General features: G+C 45.6%; 1 protein-coding gene across 2 annotated transcripts in view; it reads left to right on the forward strand.

Annotated features, from left to right (window-relative positions):
• NID1 (nidogen 1) overlaps positions 1 to 23,403 on the forward strand; it is a 95,042-nt gene that overhangs the window by 24,863 nt on the left and 46,776 nt on the right. Inside the window, exons 4-10 of one of the 2 annotated variants that reach the window (XM_030839482.3) lie at positions 2,466 to 2,839; positions 5,415 to 5,567; positions 9,269 to 9,520; positions 12,169 to 12,369; positions 14,421 to 14,666; positions 16,292 to 16,435; positions 22,945 to 23,070. In XM_030839482.3, coding sequence (XP_030695342.1) covers positions 2,466 to 2,839; positions 5,415 to 5,567; positions 9,269 to 9,520; positions 12,169 to 12,369; positions 14,421 to 14,666; positions 16,292 to 16,435; positions 22,945 to 23,070 — 1,496 coding nt within the window. The remainder of the gene's footprint in view (positions 1 to 2,465; positions 2,840 to 5,414; positions 5,568 to 9,268; positions 9,521 to 12,168; positions 12,370 to 14,420; positions 14,667 to 16,291; positions 16,436 to 22,944; positions 23,071 to 23,403) is intronic. The other variant, XM_030839483.3, reaches the window with a different exon arrangement.

Below are 23,403 nucleotides of genomic sequence, written 5' to 3' on the forward strand. Positions count from 1 at the left end.
ACAATGGTGTGTTAGTTTCTGCTGCACAGCAGAGTGAATCAATTATACATATATATATCTCTCCACTCTTTTTTAGATTCTATTCCCATATAGGTCATTACAGAGTATTGAGTAGAGTTCCCTGTGCTATGCAGTAGGTTCTTATTAGTTATCTCTTTTATATATAGTAGTGTGTATATGTCAATCCCAATCTCCCAATTTATCCCTGCCCTTCCCCCTTGGTAACCATACGTTTGTTTTCTACCTCTGTGACTCTATTTCTGTTTTGCAAATAGGTTTATTTATTACTATTTTTTTTTTTTAGATTCCACATATAAGCGGTATCATATGATATTTGTCTTTCTCTGACTTACTTACTTCACTCAGTATGACAATCTCTAGGTCCGTCCATGTCACTGCAAATGGCATTATTTCGTTCTTTTTTATGACTGAGTAATATTCCATTGTATATAGGTACCACGTCTTCTTTGTCCATTCATCTGTTGATGGACATTTAGGTTGCTTCCATGTCCCGGCTATTGTAAATAGTGCTGCAGTGAACACTGGGGTATATGTATCTTTTTGATTGCCTCTCATTTTAATATAGATTATTTAATTGTAAGTTTATATACTTTAATTTTTTACCGGCTGGTTCAAGCAAGCTCCTGCATAGCACTGCCTTTATTTGAGTCCCAAGCAGACAGATCGATTAGACGTCCAATTTCTGCAGGACTTTCTTGATTCCTCATTCCCTGTCTAACCCCAATCTTTTGCTCAGTATTCTCTACCAAGTAGTGTATGTCCCTTCTTTCCATTGTACGAGCTGGTCATTTTCCATAATTTCTTATAGGAACACTTCCAATCACACACAGAAGAACAGTAAAAATGGTGCAAGAAGTAGAGATTAGGGTTATTCTATTGTATTTTATAACTATAAAATGCCTTTAGATTCTCAATATCATTTGTATTTCACTACACACTTTGAACATAAAAAGGTAAACTGAGACCTGTCCAAGGTTCCACAGCTAACAGTGTTGGGATTTCTAATAAACCAACTCTGTACCATTTTCACTCATAACTCTTCTGACACCAAATTTGTGGGGTTTTTCCCCCAACCAATTCTCCAACTCTTCAGACACCAGCTAGGTGTCCTGTAATTCGATTCAGTTCTGACACTACTTGGAGTCAGCACATACCTCACAGGTTAAGGGCTCAGTCCCACAAAACTGCCCCCACTTCAGACATCCCTTGCAAGTCCCGGGTTGCCACCTGCACTTCTGATCAACCAGCTATAAATCGGGGATCTCCATGAACCCCTGCTCAAGTTCGATAATTTGCTAGAATGGCTCACAGAACTCAGGAAAGCACTTTCCTTACTATGACCAGTGTGTTATAAAGGATACACTCAGGAACAGACAAATAGAAGAGATGCATAGGGCAAGGTATGGGAGGAAGAGTGGGTGAGGGGCTTCCGTGTCCCCTCTGGGCTCACCACCCTCCTAGCCCCTTGATGTGTTCACCAGCCCCAAAGTTCTGTCAATCTCATCACTTAGGAATTTTTATTACATAGGCATGATTGATTAAACCATTGGCCATTGGTGATTAACCTATTCTCCAACCCCACTCCTCACCCCCCTCCGTGGAAGTCAGGGCGTGGGGAAGAAAATTCCAGCCCTGTAATCAAGCCTTATTCTTTTTTTTTTTTTTTTTTTTTTTTTTTGCGGTATGCGGGCCTCTCACTGTTGTGGCCTCTCCCGTTGCGGAGCACAGGCTCCGGACGCGCAGGCTCAGCGGCCATGGCTCATGGGCGCAGCCGCTCCGCGGCATGTGGGATCTTCCCGGACCGGGGCACGAATCCGTGTCCCCTGCATCGGCAGGCGGACTCTCAACCACTGCGCCACCAGGGAAGCCCCAAGCCTTATTCTTCCTAGTGACCAGCCCCCATCCTGAAGCTACCCAGGGTCCCCAGCCACCAGCCATCTCATTAGCATACAAAAAGACACTCTCATCACTCCAGAGATAACAGGGATTTTAGGGATTGTATGCCGGAACCAGAGACAAGGACCAAATACATATATCTTATCATATCACACCATGCCCTGGAAAGAGAATAACTGAGAAAATGGATGACTCCGGTCAACAGGTTGCTTATATGGTAAAGCACCATATAAGTGACGAGTGATTCCTATAAATTGCATTTTAAGGCCTGAAAATGTCCCTGAAGCGTGCCTCTCGAGTGGCCAAGACTGAGCCTTTGCTAGGGTTGGGCCCATTGGATACAGCCTCACCGTATCCCCCTGGATGGTCTCAGCTCAGTGATGACCAGACAGGACTGCATCTGCTCTCTCATCCTCTACCGAGGCTGTGGGCAGAAGCAGGCGTTGGGTTTCAAATTGATACGGATCCCCAGGGCTCCTTCTGCTTGGTTGCTGGGGGCTGTTTGTGGGTTGCTGGCCTGTTTCCAAGAAGCCTGTCCTTCCCCCTAGGAGCAGCAACTCTGGGCAGCAGGGCATCTGGGTGTTTGAGATTGGGAGTCCGGCCACGGCCAGTGGCGTGGTGCCCTCGGACGTGAACCTGGGATTGGACGATGGAGCAGAGTATGATGATGAGGATTATGACTCGGTGACACCTCTGAGCCTGGAGGACACGGGCACCACATCCTTCCCCTATGAGGCCCGGAGAAAGGGAGACACTGGCACATACAACGTGCCCAGTGACCTGCCCCCCCGCCGCCTGGCTACTGAGAGACCCCCTGGACCTCCCACGGAGAGGACCAGATCTTTCCAGCTGCCAGCGGAGAGGTTTCCCCAGCAGCAACCACAGGTCATAGATGTGGATGAAGTTGAGGAAACAGGAGTTGGTAAGGCCATTTATGTTGCAGGTGGTACCTTCTTGGATACTTGGGTTTCCAGACAGGGGAGCATTGCTGGTGGGGTGTCAGCTGTGCGCATTATTTGGTGGTTTGTAAGAATGAGTGCCTGGGGAAGGAGGGGTGGAACTCACAGCTGCAGAGCATCGGTCGATGGGCCCGAAGGCTTCAGAGACTCCAAGGGATCTGGCTATTAGGGCTGGGGTTATGGAGACTGTAGAACATGTCCTCTTTCAAGTCTTCTATTATTCTTTCTTTTTTTTTTCTGTTTTAAAGAGAAAAGTGCTTTAGAATTATTTTGATAGTCAGATTTCCTTCCTTATTTGTGACTTCTGAGATCAGTAGTGTATTCACCCACCTGAAAAAACATTTTAGAAGCTCTTTTGGCTATTGACACGGTTTATCTTTGAAATTTATTTCCTCTTGGTTTTGGAAGGAGGATGGTTGATGATTTTTCCTCCCGGACCCTCTCAGTTTCAGAGTTAGTTTGTGAACGTTTAAAACTACAAAATAAGTAGATCCCCTTTTTGAGGATGGTTTTAAAGTACAATATCTTGTAATCAACCGTATTATATCAGATTTTGGCTACATTTTCAGGGAAAACCACTGGAACCCCAGCATGCTTTGATTTGTCTTATAAAAGACATTTGAACTAGACTGTGTTCATTATTTTTTTGCCCTTCAGGTTGACCTATAATCCATTAAGATTCCTATCAAGGGGACAGTCCAAGCCTTTAAATGATGTTTACTGTGACGCACAACTGCTTCAACTATGAAGTTATCCTAAGGCCCTCAAAACATCTACTCAGTTCCACATTATTCACCCATTTTTATTTCTCCTTACTTGTGATTTGTCTCGTAGCAATAGTCGGATGTTTGTTCTTATCGAGTATCCCAAAGCATGGACAGTATCTGGTGGCTGGGGTAGTGTGCTTACTTACCTCTGAGGCACAGAAACGGAGAAGCTGCCCCTAGTGACATGATGAGCACGTGGTTCATGTCTCAGGGCTCCCTTTATACACATGGCACCCTGGCTTTCCTGGGGTAATGCTGACACCTAGCACGTCGCACTCAGCTCTTATAGCCGGGTCTCAGAGTGGTCGCCCCAAGGTGGATTGCATATGTTTACCGGCACATATGTTTACCTTCAGGGTGAGCTTTGAGTCTCATCCTGCTTTCACCCCACATACGTGTCTCTGAAATTCTCATTTGTGAAGCCTTCACTTAAATGAGAGCATAGCTAGCCCCAGCAGCTTATGGTAGTATATTCCTTGGTACTAGTAAAAAGAAAAGCCCGGATTTGAACCCCAACTGTGTTTAAAAGAGATGTTTTTCTGCCCTCGATCCCAGTTATTTCACTGTTTTTATTAGAAAGGTCAGTCTTCTGTAGCCAGCAGTGCATTCCTGGTGTGATTTGAATGGTCACCCACAGATACGTCGACCATAACAGGCCCACTGGGAGCTGGGCTTAAGCAATCAATAGCATCACATGCGTTCAGCTCAGGGCCCAAGTATTTTCAGCTCCAAACGCCATCTTTATAAATACAGGAAATTCCCTTCTGGGTGTGTAGGACTCATGGAATCTACCTGGAGTTAAACTTTACTTTTCTCTTCACTCATAACAGTCATTTATAAAGTGGGTCATTATCCCCTATAAAAGTTCATCCCCTTTTGTGTTTTTGAACTTCATCCCAAATTAATTTGCTCTGGATTTTTGAGTTTAATGAGCTAGTTCATCATCCAATAAAATGAACCTGGGAGGGAGACATTTAAAATAGGGAGAAATTCTTCTTGTTTCTTGGGTCAGAGGCTTTTAGACCAGGTATGACTGAGGAATTATTTCTAACTAGCTTTTGACTCAAGAGCTTGGGATTTATCCCCTGGTGAGAAGAAAGGGTCAATTTTTTTTTTTTTTTTTTTTTGCGGTACGTGGGGCTCTCACTGCTGTGGCCTTTCCTGTTGCGGAGCACAGGCTCCGGACGCGCAGGCTCAGTGGCCATGGCTCACGGGCCCAGCCGCTCCGCAGCATGTGGGATCTTCCCGGACCGGGGCACGAACCTGCGTCCCCTGCATCGGCAGGCGGACTCTCAACCACTGCGCCACCAGGGAAGCCCAAGGGTCAAAATTTTTAAAAACTACTTTAAGCTTGTTAAAATGGCACTTTATGTTATAGATATTTTACCACAATAAAAGATAATTTTTAAAAGTTTTAAGGTCCCTCCTGCCCAAAATGTGAAGCGGATCTGACGACATTAGATGGATGCCATATTAAGATTGACATTGGGTGGCAGTCACCTAATATTGATTCCGTGATACTGAGGACATTGGATTATAGCATTTTTAAAGAATTCACCCTTGTGATTTCTCAAACTCCCTTTAGACCCATTTGCTTTGGTGGTTTGAATAATAGAACCACTATACTATTTAAGTGGCTACAGGTAGAGAGCCCTGGGTCTGAATTGCCTGAGCAGATGTCAAGTCTTGCACAGCTGAGGGCGTAGGGTCAGAAAGCCTCCTGGTCCAGAGCCCTGTGAAGCGCTTACAGGTGTGCTGTGTTCTCTCCAAGCAGTTTTCAGCTACAACACAGATTCCCGCCAGACGTGTGCCAACAACAGACACCAGTGCTCTGTGCACGCAGAGTGCAGGGACTTTGCCACCGGCTTCTGTTGCAGCTGTGTTTCCGGCTACACGGGGAATGGCCGGCAGTGTGTTGCAGAAGGTACTTTGCTTCTGTCTGTTCCCTTTGAAGGGGGAGGAGTGGAGTTTTTGTTTTGGTGCTTTTTTTTTTTTTTTGCGGTACTCGGGCTTCTCACTGTTGTGGCCTCTCCCTTTGCGGAGCACAGGGTCCGGACGCGCAGGCTCAGCGGCCGTGGCTCACGGGCCCAGCCGCTCCGCGGCATGTGGGATCTTCCCGGACCGGGGCACGAACCCATGTCCCCTGCATCGGCAGGCAGACTCTCAACCACTGCGCCACCAGGGAAGCCCCTTGGTGCTTGTTCTGAAATCTTTCCTTTACCTAGATCTCTAAACGGGGGTGGTATTTTCAGTCGGGCAATGATAGTTGATCTCTCATTCCCCATTCTTGCCTGTATTTTTCTACTGGGGGTGTGGTCCTGGAGAGTGTCCTTTTTTTCTAATAAGGGGAGGTCTCTTTCTTTCCTGTGCTGTTTCTCCATCTCTGAAATGACGGCCATTGGGAACCCATCTTCACAGCTGTCCCTATAGCGTGAGACGAAGGCTGAAGTGTTGAAATTATGCAGCCTGGACCACAAATTGTCAGTGCCCCCCATTTTCCTCCGTTTCTTTCAAACCTTTTCTTTTGGCATCACTCAGACCATCCTAATGGTGGTTCAACTCCAGCAAGGCCACAGTGGGCTGGTGGAAACCAAAGTATGTAGCGGGTAACGACCTGTCCTCATGCCCCTGGAATCCCAACGTGGTGATAGAGGAGCATAACGGGTGCATCACAGCTAACTCTGGAGCCCAGACCCATTGTGGGCCCACTCCAAAAGGGACTCAGCTGGTGTCAGTGGGCTGGCATCAGTTCTGAGCTCTGCCCCCGGAAAAGGACCAACCAGTCTTGACATTCTCAGATGGTCAGAAGAATCTTCTCTGCAAAAGTCTAGAGGGTCCGGATAAGAGTTTACTTCGAGAGGGAGACCTATGGGAACCTGAGGCCATAAATCAGAATTTAAACAAAACCCAAACCGACCATACTGAACATTTGTTCCTTCAGATGCCAAGTCACCTCACTTGTCACCTGTCATTTTCCTCGTGTGTTTAATGAGGAACCTCAACTGCTTCACACAATACAACTAAATAAAACTCAGCTGGAGGAACACTTTTCTGTTTTTCAGATCCCCTGCCATAGCTAAAGTGAAATCAGTTATTTTGATTTGCTAAAATAAAAAAGTTCCCTCCTAGGTCACAGTTAGATGGTTAAATACTATCTGCAGCAACGAAAGAAAATTTTGGATATGTTGCGTATTAATTTGGGGGGATGTTTTTAACGTTTATAAACGTGTTGTCTGTTTGCTTCCAAAGCCCACCGCCCCAGGGATGGTGTACCTTTGCTGCTTTGTTTTAGGCTTGGCTTTTATATTTCTCTCACCCTGGGAGCAGCTTCCACAGTCTACAGTGAACCTTTCTTCTCAAAGAGCAAAAATCTCATTAGCTCTTTCTGTGCCAGATATCAGACTGAAAATGCCGACAGGTTGCATTTGGCAGGAAGCTCAGATGTGACAGATGGCTCGGCTGCATTTTTTGACCTTCTGTGCACGCCCCGTCGTAGTTTTGTGGTTTAAATATTTTTTTGGAGTCTTGCTACTTTTGAAATAGTTTTCTAACTCCAAGTTTGGTGGAAAAAATTTGGTTTCCTTCCCCCTGGCTTTCCTGCTTGTTTCTGTAATTGTTTGGGGGAGGCATTTTTTGATATTAGTCCTCTAACTTCACAGCATCCCCCAGTGTAATGACATAGTTTATTTGCAGAAATACTCTGTGTCGAGTCTGCCTTGGCTTGTCAGTGAACCCGTTTATTTTATATTTTATTTTATTTTATTTTTGGGGGCCGCACCGCACGGCATGCAGGGTCTTAGTTCCCCGGCCAGGGATGGAACCCATGCCCGCTGCAGTGGGAGTGTGGAGTCTTAACTTCTGGACCGCTAGGGAAGTCCCTCAGTGACCCTGTTTAGCAGCTAAGGCATACTGAACACAGCAGAAAGTCTTCAGAACACGGGTGACCATGCTCAGATGAGGGCTCGTTTGTCTCAGGTTATTCTACAAACTTTACTGAGAACTTACTGTGCACAGAAACCTCTGCTAAGACGGAGCCAGGGAGTTGGGTGGGAAAGACATTTATAATCTAGGAAGAGAAACACAATATGTACAATCAGTAAGTGATAGAATTTCTACATCAAACCTGAACAGTCCAAGGTGACTTATCTACCTCTTCCTTCAGTTTTTTTTTTTTTAAGATGTAAGTAACACAGTCACTTAAAGTATACCATTTGGTTCTTTTTAGTGTATTAACTAAGTGGTGCAACCACTACCTCTAATTTTAGAGCATTTTCATCGCTCCAGAAGGAAACCCTGGATCTCTTAGCAGTCACCCTCAGTTTATCCTCATCCCCAGTCTCTGTCTGTCAGAGACAGAGACTGTCTGTCAACACGGGTTTTCCTGTTCTGGATATTTCATATAAATGGAATCTTGCAACATGGGACCTTTGTGTTTGGCTTCCTTCACTTAGCATGATGTTTTCAAGGTGCACCCATGTTTTAGCGTGTATCGGGTACCTCATTCCTTTTTTCTAGCGAAATAATATCCATTTCACGGATATACCACATTCTGTTTATCCATTCATCAATTGATGGGCATTTGGGTGCTTTCCCTTTTTGGCTGTCGTGAATAATGCTGCTAAGAACGTCCGTGTACAAGTTTTTGGGTGGACGTATGTTTTCTGTTCTCTTGGTATATACCTAGGAGTTGGAATTGCTGGGTCATGTGGTAACCTTCAATTTTCTTATTCAAATACAAGAACAACTTAATTTCTTGAGAGCTTATCTTTTCCTGATTAAACAATAATAAATATATGCAAGTTATAAATATTTGAACATTATAGAGATGTATAGTATAGAAAATGAAAGTTCACCGTATGGCCCTGAGTTAGCCACTGGTAGCAGTTTTGTGTACACCTCTTCAGATATTTGCCCCTAAGTGTATGCTAACTTTTATCATTAATGTGATTTTCAGAAATGGTGTCCTATACATATACTATTTAGCAATTTATGAAGAAAGCTTTTAAATATGCCATAGTAAGTTTCCCATCTTTCCCAGTTGGCTAAATGGAACAACAAACACCCCAGCCCACAAGCTGGTTCTGGGTCAGAGGGCGTATTCGTGTGGCCTTCGATATCCGCTGTGGCCACTTCTGCCTGGCTTGGCTTGAGTGAAGGTCCAGGACTCAGACTGGCAGTCCTATGTTTGAGCCAGAGATGCTCCTTAAGATGTGTTACAGATCAGGCAACCAAATGTCCCATCCAGTTTAGCCCTGCTGTCCCAGTGAAATGACTAATTCTGTCCCCGATACTCTCAAAAGTGAGACATTTATGTCACCTAGTTCTAGACCACCCATGATACTGTTCTATGAGATCGTTTTATTTGCCTCAGACCTTCCTCCATCAAACAATGGGTCTCACTTTTCTGCTGTCCATGATCCATCAGCGTGGAAGAGAGGAAGAAATTGGAATTTGTAAGGCTCATAGACACAGCCATAGGAACTGCCTTTTTTGAACAGCTGCTTTCACTTACCCCAAAGCCCTTTACCCCAGCACTGTTTGGCTCTTTGCTTTTATAGGTACAGATCCTACCAGACATACTATTCTATTCTGAAGGGCTGGCTGCTTTCTTTGTTTCTCACTCAGGTACCCCCCAGAGAGTTAACGGCAAGGTGAAAGGGAAGGTCTTTGTGGGGAACAGCCAAGTTCCCATTGTCTTTGAGAACACCGACCTCCACTCCTACGTGGTAATGAACCATGGGCGCTCCTACACAGCCATCAGCACCATTCCTGAGACCATCGGGTACTCTCTGCTTCCTCTGGCCCCTATTGGAGGCATCATTGGATGGATGTTTGCCGTGGAGCAAGATGGATTCAAGAATGGGTTTAGCATCACAGGTAACTGACATCAGACCTTAAAATTAACGGGCTGGGGTGAATGGAAAGGGAACTCCATGTCTGCAAGTAACTTACCGATAAGCATTTTGTGGCTCTGGAAATAAGGTGTTGAGGTAAAATTATCAAGAAGTTTTTCAATTAATATACATTAACTAAGACTGTCTAGAATTGCATTTTGATCAGGGAGCGATTTCAGGGCGGAGATATAGATTTAGGCGGAGCAAAGGATGTTTGCTCCTATATCCTCACAACCCAACGTATGGGGCTGCTTCTGCTTATCCAGCCTGCCTCCAAATTCCCAACTAATCTGAAACTGACATTTGACATTTCCTCAGTATCTGCTTGGAGAAAAGGAACCTGTCGTTTCTAGCTGGTAAAGTCAGCCTGATAAGCATAATCCTCACGAGTCTTAGGAAAGCTGAGTTTCCTTGGAGCTGCTTAGAGACCGTGTCCCGTTGGGGAAAGTTCAGTCTTTAGGGGACATGTGGGCAGATTGTCGGTGGGTGGGAGCGGAGGAGATGCTTCCCTGGAGCAGTGGTGGCCTCTCCCATGCTGTGCTGAGGCTGGTCCCCCTGTGCTGGAGGCCCTTTCCTGGAACTGCTTGGCTGGAGGAGTCTGCATCCTTCATCTCTGGCCGCTCGCAGGACCTGGAGCCTGCTGTTCTGGGGCACAGGTACATAGCCGCCACCTCTGACTACCTAGACCTGCCTTCTCCAACACCCCTAGCCTCACTGTAGCTTCAGCCACGGCTTTATTGTGAAAACACTGCTGAGAGCAGGGTCTGTAGGCTTTGCACAGACACCCCTCCCAAAGTTACAGAGCATAAATACCTAACTTCCTGAAATGTGGACGTTTTAAGAAACGAGAGGATATATATTTGAAAAGGGTATAAGATACCTTATTTATGGCCCAATGTTTTTTCTCCCTCTCCCACAGGCATGTGTACCCCGAGTATCATAACGATGTTTAGGCTCTCTTGCAAACACATGCTCTTCCCTTTGCAGACGTAGTTGAGCTTTGCGGCCAGATCCACAGATCCTAGTCCTTGGCTGCACAGCATTTCATATTGGTGTTGCCTTGAATATGGGTTGACTTAAATGGATGGTCCTTTGTAACTTACATCAGCTTCAGGGAGGCTGAGGGAGTCTTTACAAATTCCCTACAACAGCAAATCTTTGTTACTACAATGGTCCTTCTTAACTGCCCCTGTGTTATCAGCTGGAAATCTGCCTGGGACCTGGGGGCCATAAAGCAGGAGTTGTCCAACTTTTTCTGCAAAGGGCCATTTAGTAAATATTTTAAGCTTTGCCTAAATGTTTTAGGCTATTCGGGCTTTGTTACAGCTACAGTAAGTCCCCTACATACGAATCTTCAAGTCGCGAACTTTCAAAGATGCGAACCTACGTTTGCATGTCCAGTCACGTAAGTTAGTTCACATGTCTGGCGTACATTGTCACGTGAGTGCATCCTCTACAAGTGGTTGTGCTTTTGTGTACTTCACTGTACAGTACTGTATAGAGTACGGTAGTACAGTATCTTCATTCAAGCCCAGGATGTCTGGAAGCAAGCGTAAAAGCCGTGGTGATGTAGCTGGTACTACTGTACTTTGAAAGGTACGGTACTGTACTGTAAGATTAAAAATGTTTTCTTTATTTTTTTTTATTTATTTTTTTATGTATTGTTTGTGTGAAAAGTATTGTAAACCTATTACAGTACAGTCCTAGATAGCGGATTGTGTTTGTTGGGTACCTAGGCTAACATTGTTGGACTTACGAACATATTGGACTTACGCATGCGCTCTCGGAACAGAACTCATCCGTACGTAGGGGACTAACTGTCTTCAACTTTGTCATCGTCGTCGAGCGAAAGCACCAAAGATAATATGCAAATGAATGATCATGCCTGTGTTGGAATGAAATTCTTCATGGGCACTGAAATGTAAATTTCATGTACTTTTCACGTATCATGAAATGGCTGTCAGCTCTGCTATCAGGCGTCTGCAAAGGTGGCAAAGGGAGGAAGCTGGAAGAAGGGGGGGTATTTTTTCCTGCTTGTTGGGGGCTGCCTCCCTGCCCAGACCAAGGGGAGATCCTGAGCCAGCACCTTAGTGTGTGCTCCTAGGATGGTTTCTGGGTCTGGTGATAGTTTGCTCTGAACAAGTGGCCCATCCTGACCAGGGCTTAGCTCTTACAGTAGTCATTCCCACAGCCGACGTCCTGGAGCGTTTGATGTTGGGCAGAGGACGTTTTAACGTACTTACCTAATTTCTCCAAGACAGATTGTATCCCTTTTTCATCATCAGGAAATGCAGGCTCCCGTGAGGTTAAGTAACTTGTTCAGGCTCACCCAACCAGTACCCAGCACAGCTGGGAGTCCAACTCCTATCCCCTGCTTTTTCCAGCACAAGCCATGAGCCCACCCATCTCAGATGCTGGTTTGCAGCTGGCAAGCAGCTTCTGTTTCTTGCGCGTGACTCAGTTGGGCCATATGGATGTCCCAGCTCTGTCCTTGGTGTCAACAGCCCCATTTCTACTAACCAAACTAAAGCATCTGCAGAGGAGGTGTGAGCCTGTCCCCACAGTGAGCCCAGGGTGGGCATGAGGGTGGCTTCCCTGACAGCAACGTGACAGACTGACCTTGCTTTGCAGGGGGCGAATTCACCCGCCAGGCTGAGGTGACCTTTGTGGGGCACCCGGACAAGTTGTTCATTAAGCAGCAGTTCAGCGGTATTGACGAGCACGGACACCTGACCATCGACACGGAGCTGGAGGGCCGAGTGCCGCAGATCACCTTCGGCTCCTCGGTGCACATTGAGCCCTACACGGAGCTCTACCACTACTCCCACCAGGGTGAGCCGCAGTGCCGCGTCCCGGGCCAGCGTCACCCACAGGCTCCAGCCCTGAGCTCATGCTATCTCCTGGCCTTCGGAGAGGGAAGTGCAGGGCGTACCTTATACAAATCACCTTTTCTCTAATAGATATCATGCACACTCATTGGAGAGAATTGAGGGCAGAAAAGAAAATAAACATAACTTACAGATGTAAAATCAGGACACAATTACTATTAGATTAAGTGTATTTCCTTTCAGCCTTTTCCTTCCATATAAAAAATACCCCAACATATGTATATATACCAACACAAATAATATCCCAACATAAAATCTCACCATATTATATAATTTCAAAACAGTATAATTTTATTATAATATACATCTGTATGTACTTTTTAAGTTTCAAATTTACAGAAAAGTTGAAAATAGCAGTTTCCACATATCATTTACCCAGCCTCACCAGTTGTTAACATTTTGCTACATTTATTTATCATTCTCTCTCGCATACATACATATATATATATATGGGGTTTTTTTGGAGAGTAAGTTGTAGGCACCATGATCCTTCATTCCCTAAATAATTTACGTGTTCTTCCTAAGGACGAGAACATCCTCTCACACGGTCCCGGTACACTCATCAAAATCAGGAAATTTAACATTGATGCAATACTACTGTATACTCTACAGTCAAGTATATAGTTTCTATTTACATAATTTCAGTCATACCACATTATTGTATCTTCACTTTTCCAGTTAGCATCAAATTATGAATACTTGATAGTTTCATTCTAGGCTTTGCAAACACTTTTTAATGAATCTCTACCATTCTATTGTATGGCTCTCAATGTAAACCATTCTCTTTTCTAAAGCTTAGGTTATTTCCAATTTTTCCTTCTCATAATGAGTTGAAATAATCACCTTCATCATAAATCTTGACCACATTTCTGATTCTTTTCTGACCGAATTCCTAGAAATAGGAGTGCCGAGTCAAACAAGGGAGACTCTTTAAAGGCCCTTATTAAATGGCCATCCAGAATGGTTGTACCAATTACCATGGCCCTGTGGCTCGCTCCGGCTCTCCTGGGGAAAACGAGTGGGTGAGTAGGAGGTGCAAGGAGCCGCAGCACCCCGGTCTGCAAGTCAGGCTACGACCAGATGGTGTTTCTGGCAGCCCAGCACGTGGGAGCTGGACAGGAGGCAGCTTACACTAATCTTTTATGTATCCTCTGGCTTTGATTATGAACTACCACAGAGCACACAGATATAAAGAGTCTTCTATACTTTTTTTAAAATAGGAAGTTGAGATTTTCATTGTATGGGGGAAAAGCGAGCTGTCTTCTAAGTGGGGAAGACTTTCCCTTCTCTATTGAGATCTGCTCACGGCTCTTCAGTAATTTATAGAAATTGGCTACTGAAACCTATGAGTGTCTCATTTTTATATATCAGAGAACCGTTTAATCTAGGGTTATTTATAGCAGCCTCTATTTATTGAATCCTAAGTGAGATAACCCGTAAAAAGCAGTTAGCACTCTGCTAGTCGCGTGGTAAATGCTCCGTAAACGGTGGTGTGTCTTAATAAGAGTATTAGCCTGCTTGATCCCAGAAATTTTACATACATTGTCTCATCCTTACCGCAGCCCATGTCGGAAAGGAAACAGAGGGTAAAGAAGTTAGTAACTGGCCTATGATCACACGCCTTGTGAGCGAAGGGGCAAGGTGTGAGTTCAGGTGTCTCTCCCTCCAAGCCCGTGCTCTTTCCATCAGACCTTAAACTCTGGGTTGGTTCTGGGTGACTTAGGAACTTATAGAGAAGCACTTGATGAGAAAAAGCAGTAACTATTTCTAATGCAAACAACATCAATAATAGTATGGGAAATCTAGGTGACAGAATGAGTCCCAGTGCTGAAATAAATAGTTTTATGTATCCTGTTCCGTCCGATCTCTCATCTGGTAGCAGTATAGGCAGAGAATACTACTGATGGTTTTAGAGCCCTTGACTAAGCCTCTTGTATCCTCAAGATCTCTCCTTTGTGTCCCTGCCTTGTCTCCCTGCTTCCCTCCCGCATCCAGTGATCACATCATCCTCCACCCGGGAGTACACAGTGATGGAACCCGAGCGGGATGGCACTGCCCCTTCTCACGTCCACACTTACCAGTGGCGCCAGACCATCACCTTCCAGGAGTGCGTCCACGACGACTCCCGGCCGGCCCTGCCCAGCACCCAGCAGCTCTCAGTGGACAGCGTGTTTGTCCTGTACAACCAGGAGGAGAGGATCTTGCGCTATGCTCTGAGCAACTCTATTGGTCCTGTGAGGGGTAAGAGGTGGCAGCTCAGACTGGGCGTCGTGTGTGTCTGCCTGCACGGCTCTCTCGGTGCTTTTGACATGTTGTTTTTCGTCTCTTACTCTCAGTAAGAAGAAGAAAGTTATGCTGAAATAGCTCCCGGCAGAAATAAACGTCTTGTCATTTATGATTCTTAGAAAACCTACCTGTCTGTTCTGCTAACCTAAGGCCTCCTCATTATTCCATTTGGGGTAGAGAAGAATGATAATCCTTGAGTTACCTTAAAGAGTAGACCATCCAAGGGCTGCAGCTGCCTATGGCCGGGCATTTATTTTTATTTTATTTTTTATTCTTTTCCATTATGATTTATTGCAGGATATTGACTGTAGTTCCCTGTGCTATACAACAGGACCTTGTTCTTTATCCATTCTCTATATAACAGTTTGCATCTTCTAACACCAAACTCCCAATCCATCCCTGTCCTTCCCCCACACCCTTGGCAACCACAAGTCTGTTCTCTATGTGAGTCTATTTCTGTATCCTAGATAAGTTCACTTGTTGTTTCCATGTCATAGATTGTTTCCATGTCTTGGCCATTGTGAATAGTGCTGCCAGGGGTGCATGTATCTTTTTGAATTGTCTGGGTGTATGCTCAGGAGTGGGATTGCTGGACCCTATGGTAGTTCTATTTTTAGTTTTTTGAGGGACCTCCATACTGTTCTGCATAGTGGCTGTATCAATTTACCTTCCCACCAACAGTGCAGAGGGTTCCCTTTTCTCCACACCCTCTCCAGCATTTATTGTTTGTAGATATTTTGATGATGGCCATTCTGACCGGTGTGAGGTGATACCTCATTGTAGTTTTGATTTGCATTTCTCTAATGATTAGCGATGTTGAGCATCTTGTCATGTGCCTATGGATGGCCAGGCATTTAAAACACTCTGATACTCACTGTGTGCTCACCTGGGGAAATCCTAATCAAATCTGTTGAAAGTCAGGCACGGAGCCTACAACGAGCTTTCTGCCCGGGGACGGCACATTGCGAGAGGCGGAGTCTAGTCTCGGGGTGCTTCTGGCTGCGTGGAAGGAGCTGCAGCTAGTGGGACAGCCCAGTGTCAGGTCTCACATCATCCAAATCTTTAAGCCCTAGGGGTTCTGTATGTTTGGGGTCTAGGTGTGAAGGTCTTTCTCTTTTTCAGTTATTTTTGATTCTCCCTCTGTACCCAGGTCACTTCTCCAGCTAGTCGAGTTTGTCCTCAGCTCCATAAAGCAGAAGGAGGGCAGGTGTCTGTCTCCTTCCTTTGACAGCTGTAGCTCCAGGCATCAGGGGTTGGCGTATTTTTTTCTTAAAAGGCCAGACAGTATCAATAAATATTTCAGGCTTTGCCAGCCGTGCAGTCTCTCTCAGTTCTGTGACTGTAGCACAAAAGGACCGTATGCAAGTGAATGGGTGTGGCTGGTTTCCAGTAAAACTTTATTTACAAAAATAGACAAATGTCCAAAGGGATGTAGTTTGCTGATCCCGCCTCAGGTGACCCCCAGGTGACTCAGGAGTCGGCGGGTTTTCTGGTCATCAGTCCTGCCTTACTTTCTGGGGTTTCTGGAGGAATAAGAGTTTCTGAATCCTCACTGGGTTTCAATGTCTCTGCCTTCACAGACGGCTCCCCTGATGCCCTTCAGAATCCTTGCTACATCGGCACTCATGGGTGTGACAGCAATGCAGCCTGTCGCCCCGGCCCCGGGACCCAGTTCACCTGCGAGTGTTCCATCGGCTTCCGGGGAGACGGACAGACCTGCTACGGTACAGTCGTCCACTCTGACTTGGTGGTGGTGGGCAGTGGGGTGGGGGGGCTGCAGAAACAGATCCTGTACAGCAGAGGGGCGAGGAAGAGGCAGCACTGGTGAGATAAACACTGATGGTCACGCTCAGTGTTCGCTCCGTGATGTTAGGGGTCCTGGCCCTTCCTTCATCTGGTCAGATGCCCTGACTCTAAGCAGCAGAGTAGAATTTATAAGGCCACACTCCACTTCACGTCGAGAATACATGGGCTTAAAGGAGGGGAAAGTCAGCGCTGTTTATAACACACATAATATGACTACAACTGCGATGTACCCAGGCATTGTTGTGTTAGGTGCTTCACAAACACTAACTGATTTAATTCAGCAACGCTCATGAGATAGATTCTTTCATTTCTGTCTTTTAAAAATTATTTTTAATTGTGGTAAAATGGACATAATATAAAATTGATCATTCTAACTCTTTTGAAGTGTACGGTTCAGCAGCATTAAGTACATTTACATTGTTGTGTGACCATCCCCACCAGCCATCTCCACAACTCTTTTCATTTGCAAAATGGAAACTCTGTTCCCATTAAATAACAACTTCTCATCCCTCCCCTCCCCCGCCAGCCCCTGGCAACCACCATTCCATAACACTTTCTACAAATCTGATGATTCTAGGTAACTCATGTAAGTGGAATCATACAGTATTTGTCCTTGGCTGTATCTGGCTTCTTTCACTTAACATAGTGGCCCCAGGGTTCATCCATGTTGGAGCCTGGGTCAGAATCTCCCTTCTTTTGAAGGCTGCGAACTATTCCATTGCATACACATACTCTTTTTTCTTTTTAATCCATTCATTTGTCTATAGGCACTTGGGTTGCTTCAATTCTTTTTCTGTCGTGAATTATGCTGCTATGAACATGGGGTACAAATATCTGTTTGAGACCCTGCTTTCAACTCTTTTGGGGATATACCCAGAAGTGGAATTGCTGGGTCACATCAATTCTGTGTGTGTTTTTTTTCGAAGAACCGTCATAGTGTCTTCCCCAGCAGCTGCACCATTTTCTATCCCATCGCCAGTGCACAAGGGCTGCAATTTCTCCGCATTCTTGCCAACACTTGTTTTGTTTTTTGGATAGCGGCCATCCTAATGGGTGGGAGGTCTATTCCTGTTTTTACAGATGAGCCGGGGACATTGGAACGTTGGACCTTGAGTCTCTGACTCAAGTGCGTATATTATACTGTCTTCACTGTACTTATTTTATTGCTTATGATTTCACTTTAAATACTTTCACGTAGACAGATTGATATTTATGTTTGTTACTAAATTTTAATCCACCGCCAAAAGGCGGTTAGTTGACTCCTGACTCCATGAAGAGTCCATATAGCAGAGGCAACTAGGGTAAGAATGTCAGAGCTTCCTACACCTGCCACAGGGGCTCACCAGCAAATGCAAGGAGTGCTAGAAGTAAGCTTCCCTAGTGAAATGGGGGGTGTGCACATGTCTTTTTGGCCAGAATGATGAGCAGCCCCCTTGAATGACTGGGGCATAAGAATCTGGGGAGCCCAGCAGCCTTGGAATTTGGGAACGATGCCTTGGGTCTGGAATCCGTTGAATTGAATCCATTGGATGCCTCCAATGAATGGCAGCTTTAGTGTGCTGATTTCACGTGAAGGTTAGGAGATCCTGCTGCTGGGGTATTGCTGCAGTTACTTCAGAGTGAAATTTATGTGAGGTGCTCATTGGAACGTCTGAAAGGATGGAGAGCAGGGACTGGGCTTACGGGAACAGCTTGTACCACTGTTTAGCCGGCTCGCTGAGGACTTGGTCCGTGTGGTAGAATTCAATCTGAGACTCGCTTCCCTTGTAACGTACCACTGGGCAGGGGACATAGTTCCTACTCACCTCTGATCATCAGAGTTCCCCCGGTGTTTCCCCAAAGAGCCCAACAGTCTTGAATGGCTAAATTGGCTCAGGCCACTTTGAAACTGCGATACTGTGTGTGTGTGAGCAGAGACCTCCCAGGCCATGGTGATGGTGATGGACACCACGAAGGGATGAGGTGCCCCCATTTCTCCAGCGGAAGCCTATGCCTCCTTAGTCTTTATGTAGCTGTGCTTCAGCTTCATAAGCCAACTGAATACAGTAAGTCCCCTACATACAAGCCTTCAAGTTGCGAACCTTCAAAGCTGCAAATGTGCATTTGCGTGTCCCGTCATGTAAGTTAGTTCACGTGTCTGGTGTACATTGTCACGTGCGTGCATCCTCTATAAGTGGTTGTGCTTTTGTGTACTTTACTGTACAGTACTGTATAGAGTACGGGAGTACAGTATCTTTGTTTCAAGCCCAGATGTCCGGAAGCATGCGTAAAATCAGCGGTATATAGATGCTTGTGGTAGTTGGGTACCTAGCCTAAGTTTGCTGGACTTACGAACAAATTGGACTTACAAACACACTCTCGGAATGGAACTCATTCGTGTGTAGGGGAATTACTGTATTAGTAGAACGTGGAGCTACCCCAACCTGCTGCCCCATAACCTCTGGCTAATTCTGCTTTTGGTGCCTGAGCTTGTGGTGGGACTGCTTGATTCACTTTCCCAGGGCACAACCAGCCATGCTTTATGGATGGAATCTGTTGCTATCGTGGAAACCCCTCCGATGTGTTGGCCCAGGAAGACAGGCGTTTGTGCGCGCTTGCTTTTGCCCTGGCAGATTTGCACCATGGAATGTGGGTATATTCCTAGTCAGGCTACTTTCTGTTCTGGGTCACGAGAATAAGCCTCGTAGCATTAATGCATTGAGACACCGGGCTGTTGATAGGAAATTGCATTAAGCAGATCACTTCACATATTATTTTGACCTGGAAAGTGCCTCTGAAGAGGATGAGGGTGAGCCTTGGTCATTCAGTGTGTGTAGCGTTGATATAATGATAGATGACATTCAAAGTAAGGCTGGGCTTGATTAGACACTGCAGAGTGACCCTGCGAGCTAATTTGGAGATTTCCAGTTGAATCACAAGAGCTCTGGTGCCTGACAGAATGGCTTCCCTATATTTCTCAGTTGGGAGGCTGTAAGAGAGGGTTTTGCACAGTCTCTCATTGAGTGCGCACAAGGCATTTAACAAATAAATCCTGGGATGCTTCTCCAATAAGAGCCTGGTGTTTATGAAAAGGACACATTTTAGAGAAACTTAGAGTTGTTGAAAAGTAGCCACTCTGAAAAAAAGTCGAAAAGGAAGCAGTGATTACAAGAATAATCCAGGATTTTCCTGTTGCGTTAGGGAATGATTTATGTGAAAGGAAACCTCTTCCCAGTGAAGACGTTGACCAGATCATGACTAATAAGAACAATAATCTTCAAGCAGATATTGTGATCTTTTATAAGGAACAGTTATCACTAGTTCACGGTTTCTACTAAAGAATGGATTAGAGTCCTAGCCTCCAATTACAGAAGGGAGGGTTTAAATTAGGCATTAGGAAGAATTTCCAAACTGTAAGGACCGTGAAATAATAGCAGGGAGATGGCTAGGGTTTTGCTCTGAAAGAAAAGGAGTCGCCCAGCTTGGATTTTATGTGTAGACCTTCCAAGGTTTTATGTGTAGAACTTCCAAGGTTTTATGTGTAGACCTTCCAAGATTTTATGTGTAGACATTCCAAGATGGAGGTGGGGGTCGTGCTAGGGGACCATCCCCTCCCTCATCCCACGGGCCCCCAGGTCCCGTTTGCCGTGGTTCTCCAGGTAGGGTGTGCCGGATGAGCATCCTTCCAATCACCTAAGAAGCTTTCTTGAAACACGCAGTTTCCCTTTCCATAAACCTTCTAGGGGTGGAATGAAGCTTGGAAAATTGCCCCTGGTGATTGGGTTCTGTCCCTTTGATTGGAAACTGCTGCTCTGTGCTCTCGTGCTTTGGCAGTTGAGCCTCAGCTGTGGATCCCTGCAGTTTGCACAGCGTGTCCAGACATCTGGCCTGTAGTGTCCTCTGAGAGCTGTAGTGCAGAACACAGTGAAGCAGAATGATCTTTTTCTCCCGTGTTGTTGAAGCAGCAGCTGGTGGATGGAGCTGGAAAGTCCACACTTGCTGAATATCCCTCCACCCCCATCCCAGCTCCAGCTGGTTAAGAGGCTGCCTTGGGAGGGGCTTTGTTCTGTAACCTTCCAGCTGTGCCTGGAGCCATAGTCTGGTCTGAGATCTTTTTTTTTTTTTTTTAACTGCAGTATAGTTGATTTACAGTGTTGTGTTAAGTTCTGCTGTACAGCAAAGTGAATCAGTTATACACATGTATACGTTCTTTTTTTATATTCTTTTTCATTATGGTTTATCGCAGGATACTGAATATAGTTCCCTGTGCTATACAGTAGGACCTTGTTGTTTATCCATTCTAAACGTAATAGTTTGCATCTACTAACCCCAGACTCCCAGTCCATCCCTCTCCCTCCCCCCTCCCCCCTCCCCCTTGGCACAAGTCTGTTCTCTATGTCTGTGAGTCTGTTTCTGTTTTGTAGATAGGTTCATTTGTGCCAAATTTTAGATTCCACATATAAGTGATATGAGATCTTGTACCTTTTTTATTATTACTTATTTATTTATTGGCTGTGTTGGTTCTTCTTTGCTGCGTGTGGGCTTTTCTCTTGTTGCAGCGAGCAGGGGCTACTCTTCGTTGCGGTGCGTGGGCTTCTCACCGCGGTGGTTTCTCTTGTTGCAGAGCACGGACTCTAGGTGCACAAGCTTCATAGTTGTGGCATGTGGGCTCAGTAGTTGTGGCTCACGGGCTTTGTTGCTCCGGGGCATGTGGGATCTTCCCGGACCAGGGCTCGAACCTGTGTACCCTGCATTGGCAGGCGGATTCTTAACCAGTGCACCACCAAGGAAGCCCCGAGATCTTGTATCTTAAACACGTCACAGAAACTTACGTTGCAGTGTAGTTTCAAAAGCTGAATGCCATTTGGTTTGGGTTTTTTTCTGAGTATAGGTCCAACTACGGGGCTGAAGTGGCAAAAATGCCTGTCTTGTGCAATGTAGTCCAAAAAGCCAGCAGGGCTTTTGCCTCACCAGTGAAGAGACCGGCTGGACTGGCCATCGGAGGTGGAGCATGAGGAAGATTCACATGATGGAACTGAGGAGGGGCAGCTGAGAGGGGGAGGGGGTTGTGTGGTCTCAGCCACTATAAAATCTTCCTCACACGCATCTCCAAGAGTTCTAAAAATGCCAGAAGTACCTGTGCACTCTGAGAGTGAGGTTGGCACAGAAGGATCTTGTGTGACTGTATTTATTTCAATCCATCAGTGGACAGGTGACCTAGGTGATGACAGAGTAGCTTGATTTCTTATCTGGGCCAACCAGCCTTCCTGTAGTGGTAGCCACAGACTGGCCCCCAGTGCCAGTGGCCACCTGAGGGCTATGTTCCTAGAATCGGAACACCCCTGTGGCTGGTAGTGTAGGATAATAATAATAGGTGCATTTCTTTTTTTTTTTTAATTTCTTCTTATTTTTTGGCCGCACTCTGTGGCATGCAGGAGCTTAGTTTCCCAACCAGGAATCAAACCCGTGCCCCCTGAATTGGGAGTGTGGAGTCTTAACCGCCGGCTGGCCCGGGAAGTCCCAATAGGTACATTTCTCGAGCATGCTAGGCTTACATCCATTTTCTGTAATCTTCAGTAGAACCCCTCAAGATGAATAGTAGCGTGAGTACTCACCAATGGGGAAACTGAGGCAGAGGAGTGAGGCAACTTGTCCGGGACCACACAAGCTGGTAAGGAAAGGAGGCAGGATTTGAACCTAGCTGTGTCCAGCTCCGGAGCATACGTTCCTTTGTTCCAGTCACCCCACGCGATGGCCACAGTATTGTCCTGTGGGAGAGCATCACTCACAATCTTATGAGTTAATGGTTTTCCTGTTAGTGCATTAAGCGCAGGATAACATTCCAAGATTCACAATTAGGCTTTAAACGGTCCCACTTTGCTTTGTCAGTATCGTTGGAGAAAGGAAATATTTTTGAACAAGAGCATATTTAATTACGTTTTGTAGTTCAGGAACCTTATTCAGAGTCTGGAGACTTGTCTGCACGTCTTTCTGACACGTATTTGCCCATCTGATGTTAGTGGGCGCCAGGCTCAGCAACTAACTCCAAAAGGCAGGGTGGGTTGGGCGGGGAGCGGGGAGTACACATTTATTTAGGAGGAGGGCCTTGGGATCACTCTCAAATTATGCACAGAAAAAAAGATTTCTTTAACATCATTTTGGAATATAAAAAGGTGTGTTTTAAAGTGGATCCGTTTGCATGCCAAAATGCTTTCTATTTTATTATGTTTAGTGGTGTTTGAAGAGGTGTTTTTTTTTTAAGAGTCTGCATTCAAACAAAAATTTGGGAGGAATTCCCTGACAGTCCAGTGGTTAAGACTTGGCGCTTACACTGCAGGGGGCCTGGGTTCGCTCCCTGGTCGGGGAACTAAGATCCCCGAAGCTGAGCGGCGAGGCCAAAAATAAATAAATCAATAAATAAGTCTTAAAAACATTTTTTTTGCCGTAGATATTGACGAATGTTCAGAGCAGCCCTCGGTGTGTGGGAGCCACGCAATCTGCAATAACTACCCAGGAACTTTCCGATGCGAGTGTGTGGAGGGTTACCGGTTTTCAGAGGAGGGAACGTGTGTGGGTAAGTTCTGTGGGTGACTTTTCAACACGAGTAATTCACATGACGTCTGCCAGCACCTGTGTGAATGGTATTGCCCCAGGTAGTTGTCCTGGCTGAGATGGAAGGTTCCCTGTACTGTTGGGGAGGACAGTTTACAAAGGTGAATCAGACTTCATTCCTTTCCTCCGACTGCCTGGAGAGTCACAGGTACAAGGAATAAGCAGTGTTGCCTGTCTACACTGGTAATACCCTTCCCTTCTTATAAAATTCCTTTTAATTCTTTCCATTATTCTTTTAATAGCTATTCAAACAATTAGACATGTTTCTCCTTATAATTAGTGGCCTTGCGATTCA

The sequence above is a fragment of the Globicephala melas genome, chromosome 16 (assembly GCF_963455315.2).
Source record: "Globicephala melas chromosome 16, mGloMel1.2, whole genome shotgun sequence".
In the NCBI taxonomy this organism is placed as follows: Eukaryota; Metazoa; Chordata; class Mammalia; order Artiodactyla; family Delphinidae; genus Globicephala; species Globicephala melas.